The sequence below is a fragment of the Poecilia reticulata genome, linkage group LG16, assembly GCF_000633615.1.
Source record: "Poecilia reticulata strain Guanapo linkage group LG16, Guppy_female_1.0+MT, whole genome shotgun sequence".
In the NCBI taxonomy this organism is placed as follows: domain Eukaryota; kingdom Metazoa; phylum Chordata; class Actinopteri; order Cyprinodontiformes; family Poeciliidae; genus Poecilia; species Poecilia reticulata.
Window position 1 is genome coordinate 32,792,284 of NC_024346.1, and position 17,941 is coordinate 32,810,224.

General features: G+C 39.5%; 1 protein-coding gene across 3 annotated transcripts in view; it reads right to left on the reverse strand.

Annotated features, from left to right (window-relative positions):
* The window catches only part of vps13b (vacuolar protein sorting 13 homolog B), a 312,942-nt gene that overhangs the window by 124,679 nt on the left and 170,322 nt on the right, over positions 1–17,941 (reverse strand). For all 3 annotated transcript variants that reach the window (XM_008432898.2, XM_008432900.2, XM_008432899.2), the window contains 3 exons: positions 7,792–7,995; positions 2,981–3,107; positions 135–278 (listed from right to left, as the gene is read on the reverse strand). In XM_008432898.2, coding sequence (XP_008431120.1) covers positions 135–278; positions 2,981–3,107; positions 7,792–7,995 — 475 coding nt within the window. The remainder of the gene's footprint in view (positions 1–134; positions 279–2,980; positions 3,108–7,791; positions 7,996–17,941) is intronic.

Here is a 17,941-nt window from a genome sequence, read left to right on the forward strand (position 1 = left end):
TATATATATATTTAGGAATTCCTTTGGCCCACAATTATTTTGACTTGACAAATTTGGGCAAACAGTGGTGTCCAAACCACTGGTGTAAATATTTCAGCATTTTCATATGTAACATATATGGGGTCAGAAATTACCTCAAAACTTTTCTCTGAAGCATTCGAGCCCACCATGTTGTCTCTGAGGAGCTGCTGAAGGAGCTGCACCTGGGCAACGCTGAGGTAGAAATCCAGATTGCTGGTCACATTCACCTCCAGAGAGTGGCCACACACCACCACTTCCTGAAGAGAGAGGGAGAGAGAAGGTAGGAGGAAATGAAGAAAAGACAGGGGGGGGGGGGGGGGGGGTAGACACTCAACATTGGGATTGTTTGTGGTCTCATTTATTGCTCCTCTCAGTTGTTTCTTCCACAATGCTCAAGCACTGTGTGCACATGTCCTGCTCTCTGTTCACTGTGTTCCTCTGCTCCGCTCTTCACCCTCTGTCCTCTCCAGGGTCCCACCCACAGCCAGCAGTGTAAACCTGAGCCAGGAGGCTCCATCTGATAGGATATTACTCACCAACACTGAGGACTGACTGAGCCACACACATGAAGCAGACCTACAGTAACTTCCCACACTGCTGCTGGACAGAATTGACTAAAACATCTAAATAACTCAGATCTTTTAAAATGTATAAATACTGCATGATTGTTTTACTAATAGAGAGCTGAGGATAATAACTTAAAGGGGCAGTATTGTGTATTTTCCAGAAACATGGTGCCATTTTATTGCACCATGTTTTATACAGTTGTTATACAATTGTTGTATATATCAAATACGACTTGAAAGAAATTTGATTTCGTAATTTAACGCCTTGAAATTGGGCCTCTGTCTCTTTAAAAACTTCTGCTCTTTCTGAAATTCCACCTTTTGGAAGTCATCACAACATGGCTCCTCTATTAACCATTTAACAAAGTTTTTGCCAGAAGTAGCTCCAGTAACATGTGCAGTTCCACCAGGTGTTTGCCAATTGCTGATGGCTAGTCTGAAGTAGGTTAGTCGAGGGGGAGGGACGCTCTGTGAGGCAGGAGCTTGTAAACTGCAGCTCAGAAGAGGAGCTTTATCCTTGAAGGCAGGGCTATGTCCACCCAGGTGTTTTGCACAGCTGAATGGTTGCCACGGGAGATCAAAGGATTTCTCAAACACGCATGAAAGAATCAAGGGAACACTCTAGGTATGTTCTTGATGAGGTAATAACTTTATAACATTATGTAAAGCTAAAAAAAAATGAAACTTTACATAATACTGCCCCTTTAATGAACTTAAAGTAGCTTTTATATTATGTTTTAAGCACAAACAAATGCTATAAAGTGGGTAGAGGGGAGTAAAATTAATGACAATTTCAACCTAGACATTTTTTCAACACTATGCAGTCCTGCTTCGTTCATGTTGTTCCTGGCTCTGGGTCTCTGTATCACAGGAGGTTACACAAATTACTTAGTCTCTGTGTGTGCGCATGTGTGTCTCTCAGTAAAAACTATGGATTAGCTGTTACACATTGTCAGGGGGCACGTTAGCGTGGTCGGACGAGGCATCAAAGAGGCAGGAAGTCTCCGAGAGCCATGCCAGAAAACATCAGCTGTATAAGCAGAAAGGTTTGAACTCTGGAGGTCAAAAACCTCCATTACATGCTGGACTGGTGGAGGGCTTCTAAATGAGTTTGTTACTGTAAGCTAAGAGCAAAACATAAATACTTTTGACATCTCACATAATCAACTTCTATTTTCATATGAACGGCAGATTAGAAGAGTAATGGCTACAATCATGGCTTTAACAGGCTGCAGTCAAAAGGTACAAAGAGTTAGCTGGTGTAGTGACCAGACCCTTACAAAGTAAGGAATACATTTATACCCCCAAAACTATTAGAATGGAAAACCTACTGACAATGTGGAGTTAAGATGTTGAACTGGTTAAAGATACATTCCTTTTTAAAAAAATATCATTATTCTTTGTGGTAATTGCAGTGCCTTGCATACCACTTAAAGTTTTTTCCAATACGCCACGTTGTAACTAGATTGAAATGCAGTTTATATACTAGGTGAGTCAATTTGGAGTCAGATTTAACAAGAATTGACTTCTTCCTATTCCTTTTCAAACTGAATATGAAAGTTTGTTTTTTATGTTTGATTACTTCTATTTATTTATATTTTAGTTATTTTTTATTCTGACACTTGTTTTTTTACATCTTTGATACAAAAATTCAGTTTCATTTCATTTCAGTATATTTTATTGGGTTATTTTGTGATAGAGCAGCACAAAGTACTGAATGCCTGTGAAGTGGAATGAAGATTATACATCGTTTTCAAGATCACTAACAAAAATAGATCTGAAGAGAGTGGTGTTCATATGTAATTAGTCACCTCGGGTCAATGCTTAATGGAGCCACGCTCTGTTGAGATTACAGCTACATGTCATTTTGGGTTAAGTGTGTACAAACTCTACAGATCTAGAGACTGACATCTGTGCCTCTTGTTCTTTACATAACAGCTAACACTCAGTCAGACTGATGGATAGCATCTGTGCCCATCGAGTTTGTAGTTTTGCCACAGATTTTCATTATGAAATGGTTTTAAAACGTTTACTAAGTCATTTAAATAAATTAACATACATAGATCTAAATGATTGCATCTCTGACTGTATGTGTGATTGTTGAAGATCTCTGCAGCTCCTCCAGAGTTACTGTGGACCTCCTGACTGCCTCTCTGAATAATGTCAGTGTAAATGGAAATGCATTAATAGTATTGTTATTCTTTTCCCCTTGTGTTGAAAACTCTCCATGTGTTTCTGATCTCTCTGTGTCTCAAAGTTACCTGCCTAGAGATTCTCATGCTTGAGACTTCCTTTACATTTATACAGTACTGTGAAACTCAGCAGCAAAGTCAATTTGAACACTATGATTTCTCATAAAAATTGAATATAAACTGTGCAGAGTATAGGCTCACCTCTGTCTGTCCACCATCCAGAGAGAGATTTTTGCTGAAGATGATGGCAGGAGCAGCAGTGACCCGGACAGAGAAGTCCGTCAAGATTGGCGTCAGGATCGCTCTCCGCTCCTGCTGGCGCCTGATGCTGTACAAACAAGACAGGATAGCTCAGCTTGAAAACTACTGTTATTTTTTCCATAAAAACAGAGTTTTATGTTATATCATTTAACAGATAGATTGACCATAAGATTGCAGTTATTCAGTGATGGGGGACCCAATATGTTTGCTTTTAAACAACTTAGGATATGTCAGTGAGCTATACAAAACATTTTCTTGACATTTTGTCCACAAAATCATTCTCAGGTAACGAGAGTTCAGTTCTGCTTTTTTGAGCTTCTTTCAGGATGAACTGTTGTAGGGGTCTGTCACTTTTACGCAAATAAGCTGTTGCCAAGGGTTTCTAAACACTATGTCAATAACGAAACACTACAGCGGACACAGGGTAATACCAGCTTACCATTGGGTTGGTAGGTGAAGGGCAGTGGCCACCAATTGTGACTTAATCGCAAGGTTTTTGAAATGGCTCTTTTTCCAGACACCAAAACACATGAACTTAATGCCAGAAAACAGTTGGATGGATTTTTTTTTTTTTTTTTTTTTTTAGAGCTCGGACTGTTTCTAGAAGCAGTCGGGACACAAATGGAAGTGAAAATGTGTAAAAAATGAATATTATATAATAGGTCTCTCTTTCACTGTTTTGTTATGCAGTGACAAAACAGTGAAAGCCTCGGTGGTGGCTGACATTTCTTTCTGTTCAAAGAAATGCCATTTGGCAAAGTGTGAGAAGTCAACAAACACACAAGCAGAAAATGTTTGCAATTGAGGTGGCGCGTGCGGTATCTCGTATACGGCAGCTACTTTTTCAGAATTCAATCCAGCCCTGGGACCTTTGCTGCACGTCATTCCTTGCCCCTTGTCTCTCTGCCCATTTCCTGTCCTGAATATTGCAAATAAAGGCCACTACAGCAATAAAAACCTTATAAAAGAGAAAACATTGACAATTGATTTATGGTTGCATCCTTGGCTGAAGGGCAACATGACATACCAGTATTTCAAGCATTTTGAGGCTTTTAATAAATTATAAAAAAAACAAAAAAAAAAACATTTAAACATGGATTTTTTTTAACAAGCTTGTTTTCCAACTGTTCCATAACAGATTTCCACATTCCTGGTCAAAGATCTTATTGGTAAAGCTTCAATAAGATGAACGATTGGGGTGTTATTTGACGGATCTCGGTCGGGAACAAACCCTGTATTGTTTGCACAAGATCAAACTGAGAACGTCTCATATCAACTCTCTCCATTTCACTAATGTTCATTCCCACCATCAGGTCATATTTGTGGGAACATTTGTTAGCAGTAAAACAAACATACAAGAGAGCTTTATAAGGTGGTGTTAATTGCCACATCTGGCGCTATTAAAACAATCAAGTGGTGCAGCTTCCAATATTTATAGTTGGCCGGGATTACAAGAGGCCCAGAGTCTAGGTGGCCCAGACTACAGTACTTAACCGGAACCAATATCACATTCACTTTTGCTATACAAATGTGCATTACCATTGCCCTTAAGGGATTATTTTCTGACACATTTCTTTGTGTACAGAATTTAAGAGGGGCCTAATTCAGAGGTGAAATGATCTGTGAGGCCAATTGGTGATGGCTAATCTCTCCTCAGACGGGGGATTGAAACAATGAGAGTCTCGTTGCAGAGGACAGGTGCTATCATTCAGCAGCAAGGCTTAGAGGCGCACGGTTCAATTTACCAGTATTATGACAACTCAAACGGACTTGAGAACACAACGTCTCTCTCGCTCTCTCCCTGTTGGCAAAATTGTTTTGTGCAAATGCCCTCCAAAACATTCATGCATGCACAGAAAAAACTTTTCAAATTCAATGGCACACGGTCCAATCAGTAAGCTGAAACATAAATGGCAGCAGGAAGTAAAGAGAGGTCTGGCCAAGTGTCTCGCAGCACTATGACAGAGGGTCGTTTCCTAGTGGGCAAATGCAAACTGTGACGAGGACAGATCCTGTCAGCCGATCCGTGGTACTGGAATTTCCTCACAAAACCTCATGAAGCTAACCGGGGCCGGTAGTTGTAGGATCCACAACTACTGAAACTGGAACCCTGAAGGCAACATAGTGAACATGCCATGAGTTGAAATCTAGAGAGGGCAGAGAATACTGATGCAGGAAAGGAGGGAAAGGTATGAACTCTGGAGGCGGCGTGTGTCAAAGCTTGTTAAAAACGAGGCGGTGCGTTTCTGCCGGTGATTGTGGCGGACAAGTAAAGCTGTGAACTTGACTCCTCTGCTCCCCTTTCCTCAACCTGCTGGAGCATTCTCCATCACATGTTCGGTTATGACTCGGTGGTGGCTGACATGCAGAGCAGCAGGCTGAATAAAGCCCCTGACTGTGTTTGCTGCCAACGAGAAGGAAGCAGGGAAAGAGAAGGTCATTTTGTTTCTTAACGGTGGGACTCAATGAACATGTTTAATTGAGTTAATTGCTGGGTCTGTAATGAATTAATCACATTTGAATCTAAAACCATGTTGACAAACTTAGCAACATTCTCAATTCAAAAAGCGCCTTTGCTGCTAAATTATTGAATGAATAGACATATGAACTCAAAAACAAAGATTTATTTTTTTTAATCTGTTATTTTGGTCTTTGGTGGAAAGTGATGTTATAGCCATTCATCTTTCATTTCAGGAACTCCTGATCATTCATGGAAACTTCTTTAGAAATGTGGACTGTGGATGCTGACGTTAGCATTGGGGACGTTTGTGCTGAAGCTACATGTTTAACAGTCAGATGCTACTTTAGATTTGAATAGCTTAGATAATAGGCTAACTTTTTTAGCACAACCTGAACACACCAACAGTCTTTTCCAGCATCCCATCAAATTGTTTTTTGAAGTAAAAATGAACCCTCAATGAAGAGAAGAGAAAAGGCTTTGTCGTCCACCACTGTCGTTGTGCATCCAAATTATTTGGTGTAGTAGAAACTCAATACTAAAGTCCTAGCTTGGAATTTTTTTATTTCAAAAAGAAAAGAAAATTAATCAGGTTATATTTTTTTGCGTGTTAAAAGTAATTATTCAAAATGAGCATGTTAAAGTCCGTTCCTACTTATTTCAGTTCACTGTTGTGAATCAAGACACAATTATTAAGAAAGAAGGGGAGCGGACATGCAGCAAGGGGTAGGCATCAAACAATGAATGACAGAGCAGACCTTTCCAAAGTCTAATAAATAACCAAAGATGTCTTATGTATAGTTTACTTAAAAGAAGAACAGTTGAGTTGTAGGCAATTGCATTATATGTAATATTATACATAACAATTTGGGATTCAAAAGCTGATACTTGATCACAATATACATGCAGAACAGAAAGCTCACAGCAGTCAGGGTCCAAGAACAGCAAGGAGCAGAGAGCTACAGCTACTCACCGCCAGGCTGAACTGGTTTTATATAAATAAACTGCATTAAATATTGAATCTAGACCAAATGTACTTCAGCACACAAGTAAATTAATATCTCTCTGTACTTCTCATGCTGTACATTTTAAACTGAAGTGAGTCTAAAACAATTACTAAAAAAATTGGAACATTTTCTTGACTGAAAAACAGACTTACTTACTCTGTACTGACTTTTAAGTGCTTTGTGGGCATCGTTTGCATGTATGAGAACATATACAGTAGCACGAGCCCATTCTGGAAGAAGAGTCTTTAAAAAAAAAAAAAAAAAAGGACCCCAGTAAATAAATCTCAACTGGCTGCCACATAAAACTCTTACTACATCCCTGAGAGCCCAGGGCCCATACATCAGTATCATCTGCAACACCAACAGTCTGCTTTTTTTCAGGCAGGACTCCAAAGGCTATCACTCTGCGAAAGTGTGCGTGCGTGTGTGTGTATGTGAGAGAGAGAGAGAGTGTGTGCTTAAAACAAAGAAAATACTGATGTCCCTAATGAGTATGTATGATGGTTAGTTTGAACCTGCACCCGAGAGAGTGAGGCCGTCTGGGTGAGGATGGTGTGTGAATCTCAGCATGCATCACTTAAAGGTCTGATGACCTGGGAGCCCAGTCTCAATCAGGCCTCTGTTGATCTTGCAATGCATTCTTCCATGAGGGTTATTTTTAGTTGACAGGGAACAAATCTGCATTTTTTTGCCTGCAAATCTGTGAGTTTTGGGCCAGTTCCCTCTCAATACATGAGTGGAAAAAAGGATGTGGGGCCAAACAGGCTGTAACATTTCTGTTTGTTTTAGCTCCTGATCCTATAAAAGCAGAAAAATAGTCATGGTTTGTATTTATGAGTGAAAATGTAAAGGCTCCTTAATATGGAAATAATTTAATGAACGATAAACTGACCGACATACTGTCGCATTGCACAAATTTATAATGGGAACATTAGGAAAATTAGTACCACCACTGATTGTATGCATGAGATTTTATTATCTAACTTATTATATCTAACTTTAATAGGATTTTTTATTTTTTCATTTTATTTTATTTTTACAGAATTTGAACTAGGTGAAGCTAAAACTGCAACTTGACGAGTTTTGGGTAGAACATGCTTACAGAAAACGGTTTTTAGCAAATTTCAATGTTTCAGAGTCTGAATACTCCAGTTAACGATTATTAAAATATTAAATTTAGATGCTCTCTTCATCAGAAAGAGAAGAAAGGTTACCAAGTGTAAGTGATACATCCATAAATCATTAAGTAGCCTTTTGTAGCATTAGTTGTAACTGTTCCTGCAAACCTGCTCGCCATGTTCCACTCCAGGGCTGGGTTCTGAGAGCTCCTCTCACTTTCTGCCGACGGCCCTCCTTTAGTTCCCTCCTTCTCCGGCTTGAGCTGCTCCCACAGAGCGGTACCAATGTTGATAGACTGGAGATCAATCTGATACTGTCGGTCCTCCACCTCTGAACCTGGGTCACGCAGAATGCCCAGGTTCAGTGCACGCCTGCAGGGAAAACAAGAGAGAAGTTACCAACCCACTTTAATGCTAAGTTGAGTTTTGGAAATACAGTGTGTTAGCATAGAATAGTAAAAGACAACAATAAAAAAAAACAAACAAACAAACTGTTTCTTCTTTATGTTGGATGTGAGTGTACTGTGAATCATAGTCAGTAAGCAAGAGTCTCATTCAACAGATTGGAAATTCACAGCTAAGGAAAGAGATCATGTTGACAGCACAGCTAGTCATGCAATCCCCAAATCAAATCAAAACATATGGATATGTTACAACGGTCCAGTCAAATCAAACTGAGGCAAGATCTGAAAATGAATACTTAGCGACTTTTCCCATTCAATTAAACAGAATTATAGTTCAGAGCATTTAAGCTGTTATGCAAAAAACTGGCAAAAATTTTAGCTGTAAAGACAAGTGGCCCCACAAAACGACCTCAAGCTTTCAATTAAATGAAGGGAACACTTTTTATGTGTCAATTCGTACAAAATTTTAATAGCCATGTAACATTTTCCTTCCGCTTCATGAATAAGGCCTACCTGCGCAGATCTATTACATTAAACCCCAATAAAAACACATTTAAAGTATGTGGTTTTATTATGACAAAATGTAAAAACAAATCCAAAATGTGTTCTCCTCATAGGCTCTGCAAATCCAGTCTTCTACCAGTCTCACTATGGATGACTTAAAAAAACAAAGCTTCTAAAAAATGGACTAAACTTAGAAAAATGACCTCCACATACCTCAGGTGAAATCATTAGATTTATCCAAACTTCTGCTTTATGCCACCTTATCATCACTGGCAGTACGCACTGCTTAGAGCCTGCTCAGCAGCCTTGAAAAAGCTGCTCTTATCCTTTCTATTCCTGTCTACAAAAAACACAACTTTTACAGTATACACAAACTATAACACGGCAGAGGAGATGTAGAGATGCATCGGCACCGGGCAGCAGTGTCTGCAGTGGAACGGCTGCAGTCGAGGGAGCGAGCACTGACCCGTCCATGCCAAGAAAAAATGATGTCATCTATTTTGTCTTTGAGAGACAAGATTCAGACAAAAATTCAAGGCGCAAAAAAGGAATAATCAGAATTCGACATCTGCATATGACATCAGAGCTTTCAGTTCATTATGAAATGTTTATTTGTGCCGGTGAATTCAAATGAGAGCTTAAATGGCATAAATGAAGGCTTAAAATGGCTACAGATGTAGCAGCAGCATGAGCAGGGTTATTTGTTTCGGCAACGTCAATGGCAATTTTCAGATAGCGTTTCGCTCTCCTTGCCACATTGGGAAGGCCTCTACCAGAGCATGATGTTATGACAATGAGCACCAGCAACAAAAACAATGGCAATGGGAGATTAGAGGTGCATAACTGGGCTTAGTTGGATTTGTTGACATACAAACAAGTGAAACAGATCCCTAATCAACATTTGGAACCACATTTATCAACAAAGCATAATAGAAATCAAACTAAGAGCTGGGTAGGATTTGGGTGGGATGTGTCAGTCGAGATTCATTAGGGTTTTTGTAACAGTACCTCCATCACCCTGCGCAACCCCACACTGTCTTTTTCACTTTAAACAAACCACGGTTACCTCATGTGCTTTCCAAATTATCTCTTAAATGTGGCTTATTTAGGGGGACTCTCTTTCTCACAATCAGCCTAACATGGGAATCTGCAGCCAATTCTCCGCATTGCCGAGCAGCGGGGTCATCTCCAATGACATAAATAAATATGATAAACATTTGTCTTGGTCATACGGCCAGTGGAAAACGGTGTGATTTAATATCAAAAGACATATTTCAGCAAATCGCAGGAAACTAAAGAGCTTCATTTCTGACAAATGAGGAGAGGAGGAATTTTGGAAGTTCCCCTTGGGGTGAAATAATAATTGAAGCCAGATTTTCTTGTTGTACATGTGGGGGGAGAACACTGGCGGTTTGACATATTTGATTGGTCATGTGAAGACCACACTGCTTGGCCAAGAGGAATCAGAAAGGGTAAAAAAAAAAAAAAAAAAAAAAAAAAACTTTCAAACTTACAAACGTACATAGTAAAGCAGGTGGGGAACACAAAACTGGATCTCATTGCATCTAAAATCTGCTAAGAAATACTACATTAATGGAAATAATGCATTTGTAAATGGAGGAAACCAGAGGGTGGATAGGGACACAGAGTCAGAGAGGGAAAGGGGAATTAATGTGGTCCTTGTTCTGTTCAAGAGCCAAACCTACTTTAATTACAAAAACAGAAACATTAATTTTTTTATGACAATATTCTGCCATTTGAAAAAAAAAAAAAAAAAAATGGATCAAAAGCTTCAAAGAAAAGTTCTGTCTCAGTACGCCATGGCTATTATTCTAGAAAACATTTATTCATCTTCTGACACAATCTAAACCCAACTTATAACTGAAAAGTCACTGGGCTGATTCTGCATCAGAACTGAAATATGATGGCTCACATCAAACTTTAATATGGAACCAAATGAAACCATCCAGCCTATTTCAGCTGATTCTAGTAAAGACATGGCCATGCTGTTCATTCGCAATGCTTTAGAAAGACCACTGCTTCATCACTCCAAAATAAATATTTTTATTGAAATAAATAAACAAGCTTGTAGCGCTCGGATTAATAAAGACATTAATTCATGCAAATGCATAGACTCGTAACAACAAAACATGTAGCCCGGCTGCCTGTCCTGGCGCTATGAGTTTTCCTACTCAGAACCACTTTCAACTGACAACCAGAAGTTTGGATGGTAGCAAGTAGTAGTTCTAATAAAACAAATCTAACTAAATGAACATACATAAATAAAAAACTCATAATAACTGGAGCCAAATGGCTAAATAAGAAAATAGGTTTATTGAAAGGAGAGAAAGTGGAAACTGGGAGAACTTGATTACTATGCAGAACATCTGAAGGCTAACTGCGTTCAAGGTTGTAAAACAAACCACAGTGGGATCTGGTTAAGGCTCAGGGTCCAATGCTAGATGTGTGGGAGCGGTGGGTTGTGCTAAAGGCCTCATGCACAGGAGTCTGTGGAGCAGGCTGCAGCATGGCCCGTAGCTTTATACGGTCTCCCAACCTCCATCAACATTTTACCCAATCCATATGCTTCGACCCCAAGCCTGTGGGGCAGGAAGCAGCAGGGCAATGCCAAGTGCTTCTGGCTTCTGGATCTCGTCACTCTGAAATGTGCAACCTTAACCCACAACCCAGGTCTGTTCTTCACTCCATTTCCCCAACAATCACATACAATAAATGACTGCCTACCTAGTCTGCAGATTAAATGTCTGTGTGTGCGTGCGCGTGAGTGCGTGCGTGCGTTTACTTGTATATGGTACATACAGAGAACCACATTCACAATATTTACCAACAAAGGGAGGTCATTTGTGGAAAGTGGGGACCTTCTACTGGTCCTTACTATGTTGGAGGTCTACTGTGCTCTACTAGTTGGTTTTATAGGTAGGGTATGAATTAAGTTTTAGATGGGGTTAGGGCTAGGAACAGACTAGTAGTGGTAAAGGTTAGGCATAAATGTAGTAACTGAAATGAATGGAAGTCAATCCAAAGTCTTCAGATTGTATAGAAGTACAAATATGTGTGCATGCGTGTGCATTTGCTTAGCAACTATTTAGGACATTTTTTTGGCATATTTACTAACCTTCTGAAGACCGATGGGTCTTATGGGGACAAATGCCCAGCCCTAATACAGTGGACTCTGGGTTAGGTTTAGAGGTACGAAGTGAACTAGGTTTTAGTTAATGTTAGGATTCTGAATAGACTAGTAATGTTCAGGGTTGAGGAAAATGTCTGGGTTAGGCATACATGGAGTTACTAAAATGAATGGAAGTCAATGCAAAGTCCTAATATGGGTGGACCCACAAATATGTTTGTGTGTGTGGCCTTGTATTTGTTATGTTGTAAGGATCATTATCCTAACACATACTAAGTTGTGGGGAATCACTGGTCTCCATGAGGAGGGATACTGTTTTATGGGTTAGGTTTAGGACTAAGATATGCATAGAGTTTAGATTTAGGTATGTCTTGGTAATGGTCAGGGAAAAGTTATGGAAATGATTGGAAATCAATGGAAAATCCTTGTAAAGATAAAGAGCCATAATGCTTGTATATGTGTTGACCCCCCACCTTCTGTTCATAGTAGGACACACAATTAGGGTATTTCATTGAGACCTCAAGCTTCTTTCTTCCAACTCAAACTAGATCAGGTTTGTATTTGTCAGATATTTCATGAGTGAACTGTGCTTTGGTCGGATGTATGAGTGAACTGTGCTTTGGTCGGGACGGACGGACGAACTTACTCATACATACATGTACGACCGACCGACCGACCGACCGACTGACTGACTGACTCTCTGGCTCTGAATGTTATTAGCTCAACATCTTCGTCCATGCATTTTCATTGTGGGTAAGTCAAAGCCCCACAGTGGCTTCTCAATCAGCGTCCTAGTGGCTTTAAGTGGAGATCCCTGGTGATGTGTGTGTGTGCTGAAGGGGAATTCAAGAGCATTATGATTCATGAATCTTGCAATTACTTGGCGAGTTAAGCACACTTTACCTACAGTGGTTCACTCCGTACTGCCAGAAATTCTACAACTTCTAAGTTGGGGATTTATTCTGAGTTGTAGATTTATATCTCCAGTCAAGTTCAATTGCTGTTAATTTGCATCTACCAATTATAGTAATTAAGGCTCTAAATTACAACACTGAACAGCTCTTAGAACGAAGCAGGAAAATGATGTGGTGGAATATGGGGAGTCAGCAGAATATAACGGACTGTCACGGCAGTGCTACTGAAATTATTTTTGATCCCAAGCTTTTCAACAGGGTTCCAAAAGCAAAAAAAAAAACTACGATAGTTCATTCCAGGATAGTCCAAGGTACTCCGGGTGTGTTTGGAGTAGTTCATCGTTGTTGATTTTTTTCTTTTTTTCTTTTTAAATCAAACAATAAACGGAAACCGGTGCTTTTGATCTGCTGACAAATTCCCATGACAAAAGCTCAAACATCCATTCATTTTTATCCTGGCAGCATTTACTCCCCTCCACTGCTGTTCCTAACAGAAGCCTGTTATTCATTAGGCTGATTGCACTTTAAAGACACTCATGCTTGACCAATTATATCATATTTACACAAGATCTTAAGAGTAAACTATTACTTCTATATACAAAGCAAGCAAAGCGAGGATTAGCCTGAGTTTATACCACCCTCAAGACACCAGTATGTGATAGTGATGAGTTAAAAGAAAATGACTACAGAAGACAGGCTGCTGTTTACATTGACCTGGTGTACTGCGAAACTCAGAGTGTGCACTTTGATTTCAACATATCTTAATTACAGGAGTCATTTATCTCCTCAGTTTACATGTCAGTGAAGTTGTACGGCTCTAAACAGGGCTTGAGATGGAAAGAAACAAACTTAGTGTACCACATGATATCCTGATCAAAATGTCAAATATATGAACTCAACAGAAGGTGGCTGAAAACGGAATAGGCTCCTAACGTTGGGGAACGGGGGAGAGGATCCACCTTTCCCCTCATATCCATACTCTGATGGAGGGGTTCCCAAAGTGGGGGTTTTGAGATGCAAAGTCGGGGGACTCGGAATGATTTTCAGAATTACAGTGATGTCAACCTTGAGGTGCATGTAAATAAATATACATCACAAAATAAATAATTGTATCATTAAATATCTAATTAGATAATGTACAATAGGACTGCACCAATAAATCGGGCCTGATATCTTTAATTCTAGGAGATTGGCAATTTACATGTGAAGCCGATCTTATCTATCTAAGGAAAGGTCTGTCTTTATTTGCTCAGCTGTGACAGAGGTTTGACTGACAGACCAGACCACCAGGTCACGTCTAGACATTTGAAAATAACATTAGTCACTCTCTGTTGCCAACTCAGCAACTTTTTTGCTCTTTTTAGCAACATTAAAGAAAAATCTGTATTGGCCAAAATTGGAATTGGCAGGTGAGGCTTTTTAAAGATCGGTAAACATCAATCAGCCAGAAAACTGTGATCATCAGTGCATTCCTAATGTACAGTAATACTTTTTAGTATTTTTTTCTAAGAAATCGATTCAAAAATACATATAATTTAATTTTTTTAAACCAGAATTCAAACCCATTAAAATTAAAAACCTCCTTGCCACAACAACAACACGAAATACAAACAATTAAACAAAAATGTCAAGCTATTAAAATCAGTACATGTCACAGAATTGGCCTCAAAAACTTTTGGTTTGGATTTAAAAGCACTAAATAAGAAGAATTCAATTAATCAAAAATTTTCTTGTAGTAAGTTCCAAGAAGACAGAGCAGAATAAGCAAAAGTCTTCATGTCCAATTCAGTCCGAACAAAAGGGACAGAAAAAAGCAGCAAATTGTGTGACCAAAAAGTGTATAAGTCAACATTTCTCAGCGCAATTGCAGAACAAGTATATGCTGGCAGTAGTCCAAGCAGTGCCTTGTAAATAAAAGTTAACCACAGGGAGTTGCTTTGGGCAGCCAGACCAGGCCATCCTGGTAAATAAATAAATATATATTGGAAATTGCTATATGTATTTTTTTGGGGGTTGCCAGGTGCCAGTTTCTGGCGCTGTTATTTTGGCGGTCAGGATGAAAAGTTTGGGAACCTCTGCCGGATTTGTAAACTCATTGTGGGATTAAGTTTCACAATTGTCTGTGGAGTCACAACGATCTCATGATGGGAGTATTTGTTACCACATTCAACCACAAAGTATTTTTGAAGCTCTGTCTTTATATATTTATATATAAATATATATCTGACATTCCTGGCTACACATCAGTCAGAATGGTGATGCACCTTCAAAACTTCCCTTTCAGCCTGAGAGGATCTGCAGTTTGTCCAACAGCACTGCAAGGGTCATTTATTGAACTGCACAGATGCTGTCCTCATCCCCGCTGCTTCTGTTCTGCTTTCCTTTACACACACACACACACACACGCACATGCGCACCCCCACGCGCACACACACACCGAGGCACACTTCGCCTGGCCTGCTTAGCTTTAACTGTGCTCCTCTCTGCTTCTGCCTGCATGTAGCTCTAAGCACGGAACATTCCTGGGTAACAGAGACTGTAATTCACTAGGTTTTTTAAAAGGCTCTGACTCACTGGATTCCTCTATACAGTAGGTACATCTGCAATGGATCTACTGAACAAAGGCACCTTGGATTCTCATTTAGGAACAACTTCAATTCTGGCTGCTGCTGAAAATCACTGACAGGTCGCTGTGCGCACCACCCCGTCTCAGATCTCCAACATTATATATGCATTTGAAGTTGATGATGAGTCATCGACGTCTATATAAAGGGTGGACAGAGCTACCATTTTCCCTTAAAACCCCCTAATGATTGGGGGATTCCCGTTAACACATTTGATTCACTTTCTTTCCTCCACTGGAAATCGGAATGAAGTCGGTGGGAGTCTTAGCGGTGCTTTGTTGATGTAGAACTGTGACGGGGATGCCTAGCTGGACCAAAACATGTCACATTGTAATCCAACCACCTGTTATATTTCACAGATCTTATCTTTAAACAGTCATCTAAGAAATGTGATTAGCCACAACTCCCCCCAGCTGCCTGGATGTTTTAAAGGTTGTTTATTTATTTTTTTTTTAAATTATTTTTTGCAATAACCTGACCCCCCAAGCATTGACCGTCAACAGGTGTGACTGAGAAAGTGGGAGAGGAGTCTTCCTTCTCCGTTTCTCTGTTGGACTTGTTCCTAATTTGTTTGTGGCGTGTCACAAATGTAGAAAATGACAGAAAAAAAATGACAGTAGTAGAAGAATGGGAGGAGTTTGGAGGATCACACATTAATATTTATATTACACTAGATGAACAAAGTGCCATTAAATCAGCACCAATTTGACAGATAAAGTCAAAACTAATTGAAGTTGTTGCAATTTAAACACCAGTATCAGCAATACTGGCAGGTTTTCTGAAATAATAATAATAATTATAAAAAAGCTGTAAAATGAGCAGTGATGAATGAATCTCTCTCCATTTTGACATTTGGGTCAAACAGAAAGGAGATTTACAATTATATATTATTAGGAAAGGAGCAAAAATAAACCAAAACATCCCTCCGACATCTAAAGCTGAGATGGCTACAGGCTCCGCAGCGCTCCTCGTGATTTACTCCTGCATATAAATTGTTCAATCCTGCTCCTGGAAGGAGAGTGTTTTATAGAGCTGTAAAATTAGGCGCATTTTATGGATCTTACAGCTTCAGCTACTTGTGTGCTTTTTTTTTTTTTTTTCCTTTCTTTCCTCGCCCTTCCACTTGATATTGATTAAGACGTTTAATATCACCAAGCTGCTGTAAAGCAGTGTACACAAAGACACGGTACAAAGCAAACTGAAGAATGCTCATCTTCATCTCTGAAAGGAAAGCTTTTTCGGAGGAGTTCTTTCAAGTTGATTACATTTTGTTTACAGCAATTATTGAATTCTGACAAATATTTAAAGCAAAAAGATTACATATCAAGGCCCGATCCGTTTTGGACGCAGAACAAAAAGTTTCCTAAACAAAGTCAGGGAACTGATGGCCATATTTGATTAGGTTAACGCATGCTCCAGGTTAAGCAGACAGATTGAACAAACATGTAATTAGATAGCTACAACAGTAGGAACTTCTTGTTTCTCTCTTCTTAACTTTAAACAACATTTTGTTCAAAGGCAAGTACCACTGCAGCAAAGTAAAGGCGCGATGAAACAGAATACGACAGCTTGCTGCTGGAAGCTCCCGCATAATGGGAATTAAAAACGTCTGTCAATAGCTTCGCAGAAAGAGAGGCTGGCTTTTATGAGCAGCTCAAAAGCCCCCCCCCGGTTCAGCCCAGCCCTGCAGGACTGCACACACTTTCTCATGAGATAGTGTCCAAATACTTTGATGTCAGCAAGGAAAAACTGCATAAAATAATTGCAATAATCTGGAGAACACATGGCTGCTGCACCAGCTAATTCTTCCTCCTCTGTGAATGACTACAGAACCAGTGTTTATAATTATGAGGCGGATCTCCAATTCATCCAGGCCGCCGAGTGTATTTACACAAGGTGACATTTCTCTGTGAGAATTTCTTTCCAAGTTCTCCCCCCCTGACTAAAGAACTAAAATGTCAGAGCTAACCCATGTGCCATGCAGTTTTACTGTAAATGCTGTTCATTTGGAAAAGGCAGAAAGACCAGAGAAAATATAAACTTTAAAAAATAAAAATCTGCAGATCAGTCAAAGCAGGCAAAACAAGCTATGCTACCTGTATGTCCAGGACATGCAGGTAGCATGTCCTGGACATACAGGCTAAACATTTCAAACATACAACCCGGTCAGTTGTTTATCGTAGCTTTTTTTCTTGGTTGACATCCAACAAACCCAGTTGGTTATGGAAATATTCTGGTTTACGTTATCTGTTTGTCATCACCAACAATGGAAGCCAGGCAAGTATTAGTCAAAGTGTGAACAAACTGGGAGTTTGAAAAGATGGAGAATTAATTCTGTCAGATGAGTGTTATGTAATTAATAACAGCAGGAGCCTTCTTAGTGTTTTCACCTACAAGAGACAGATGACCAACAGATTTGTGACTCAACAAGATGGAGTGATGGAGTGGTTCAGGCTTTATCAAGAAGGAACATTTTAACTCTATCCTTAAGTTGATGGGTTGGCTCTAGGAACCAGTACAGGTGGAAAAACTAGTGAGAACAATTAGTGATTTAATTAATAATGCTGCTGACTGAGCTCAGGAGATGTTAAAAAGTAAAACGGAATAAAACAACAAATTTTCTTATCTGAGAAAGTGTAGACTCAAAAATAGCTGCAGCTACCTTAGTTAGCTGCTTCCTCTTCTAGAGAGAGGTGAATTTTGATAAAAAAAAAAAAAAAAAAA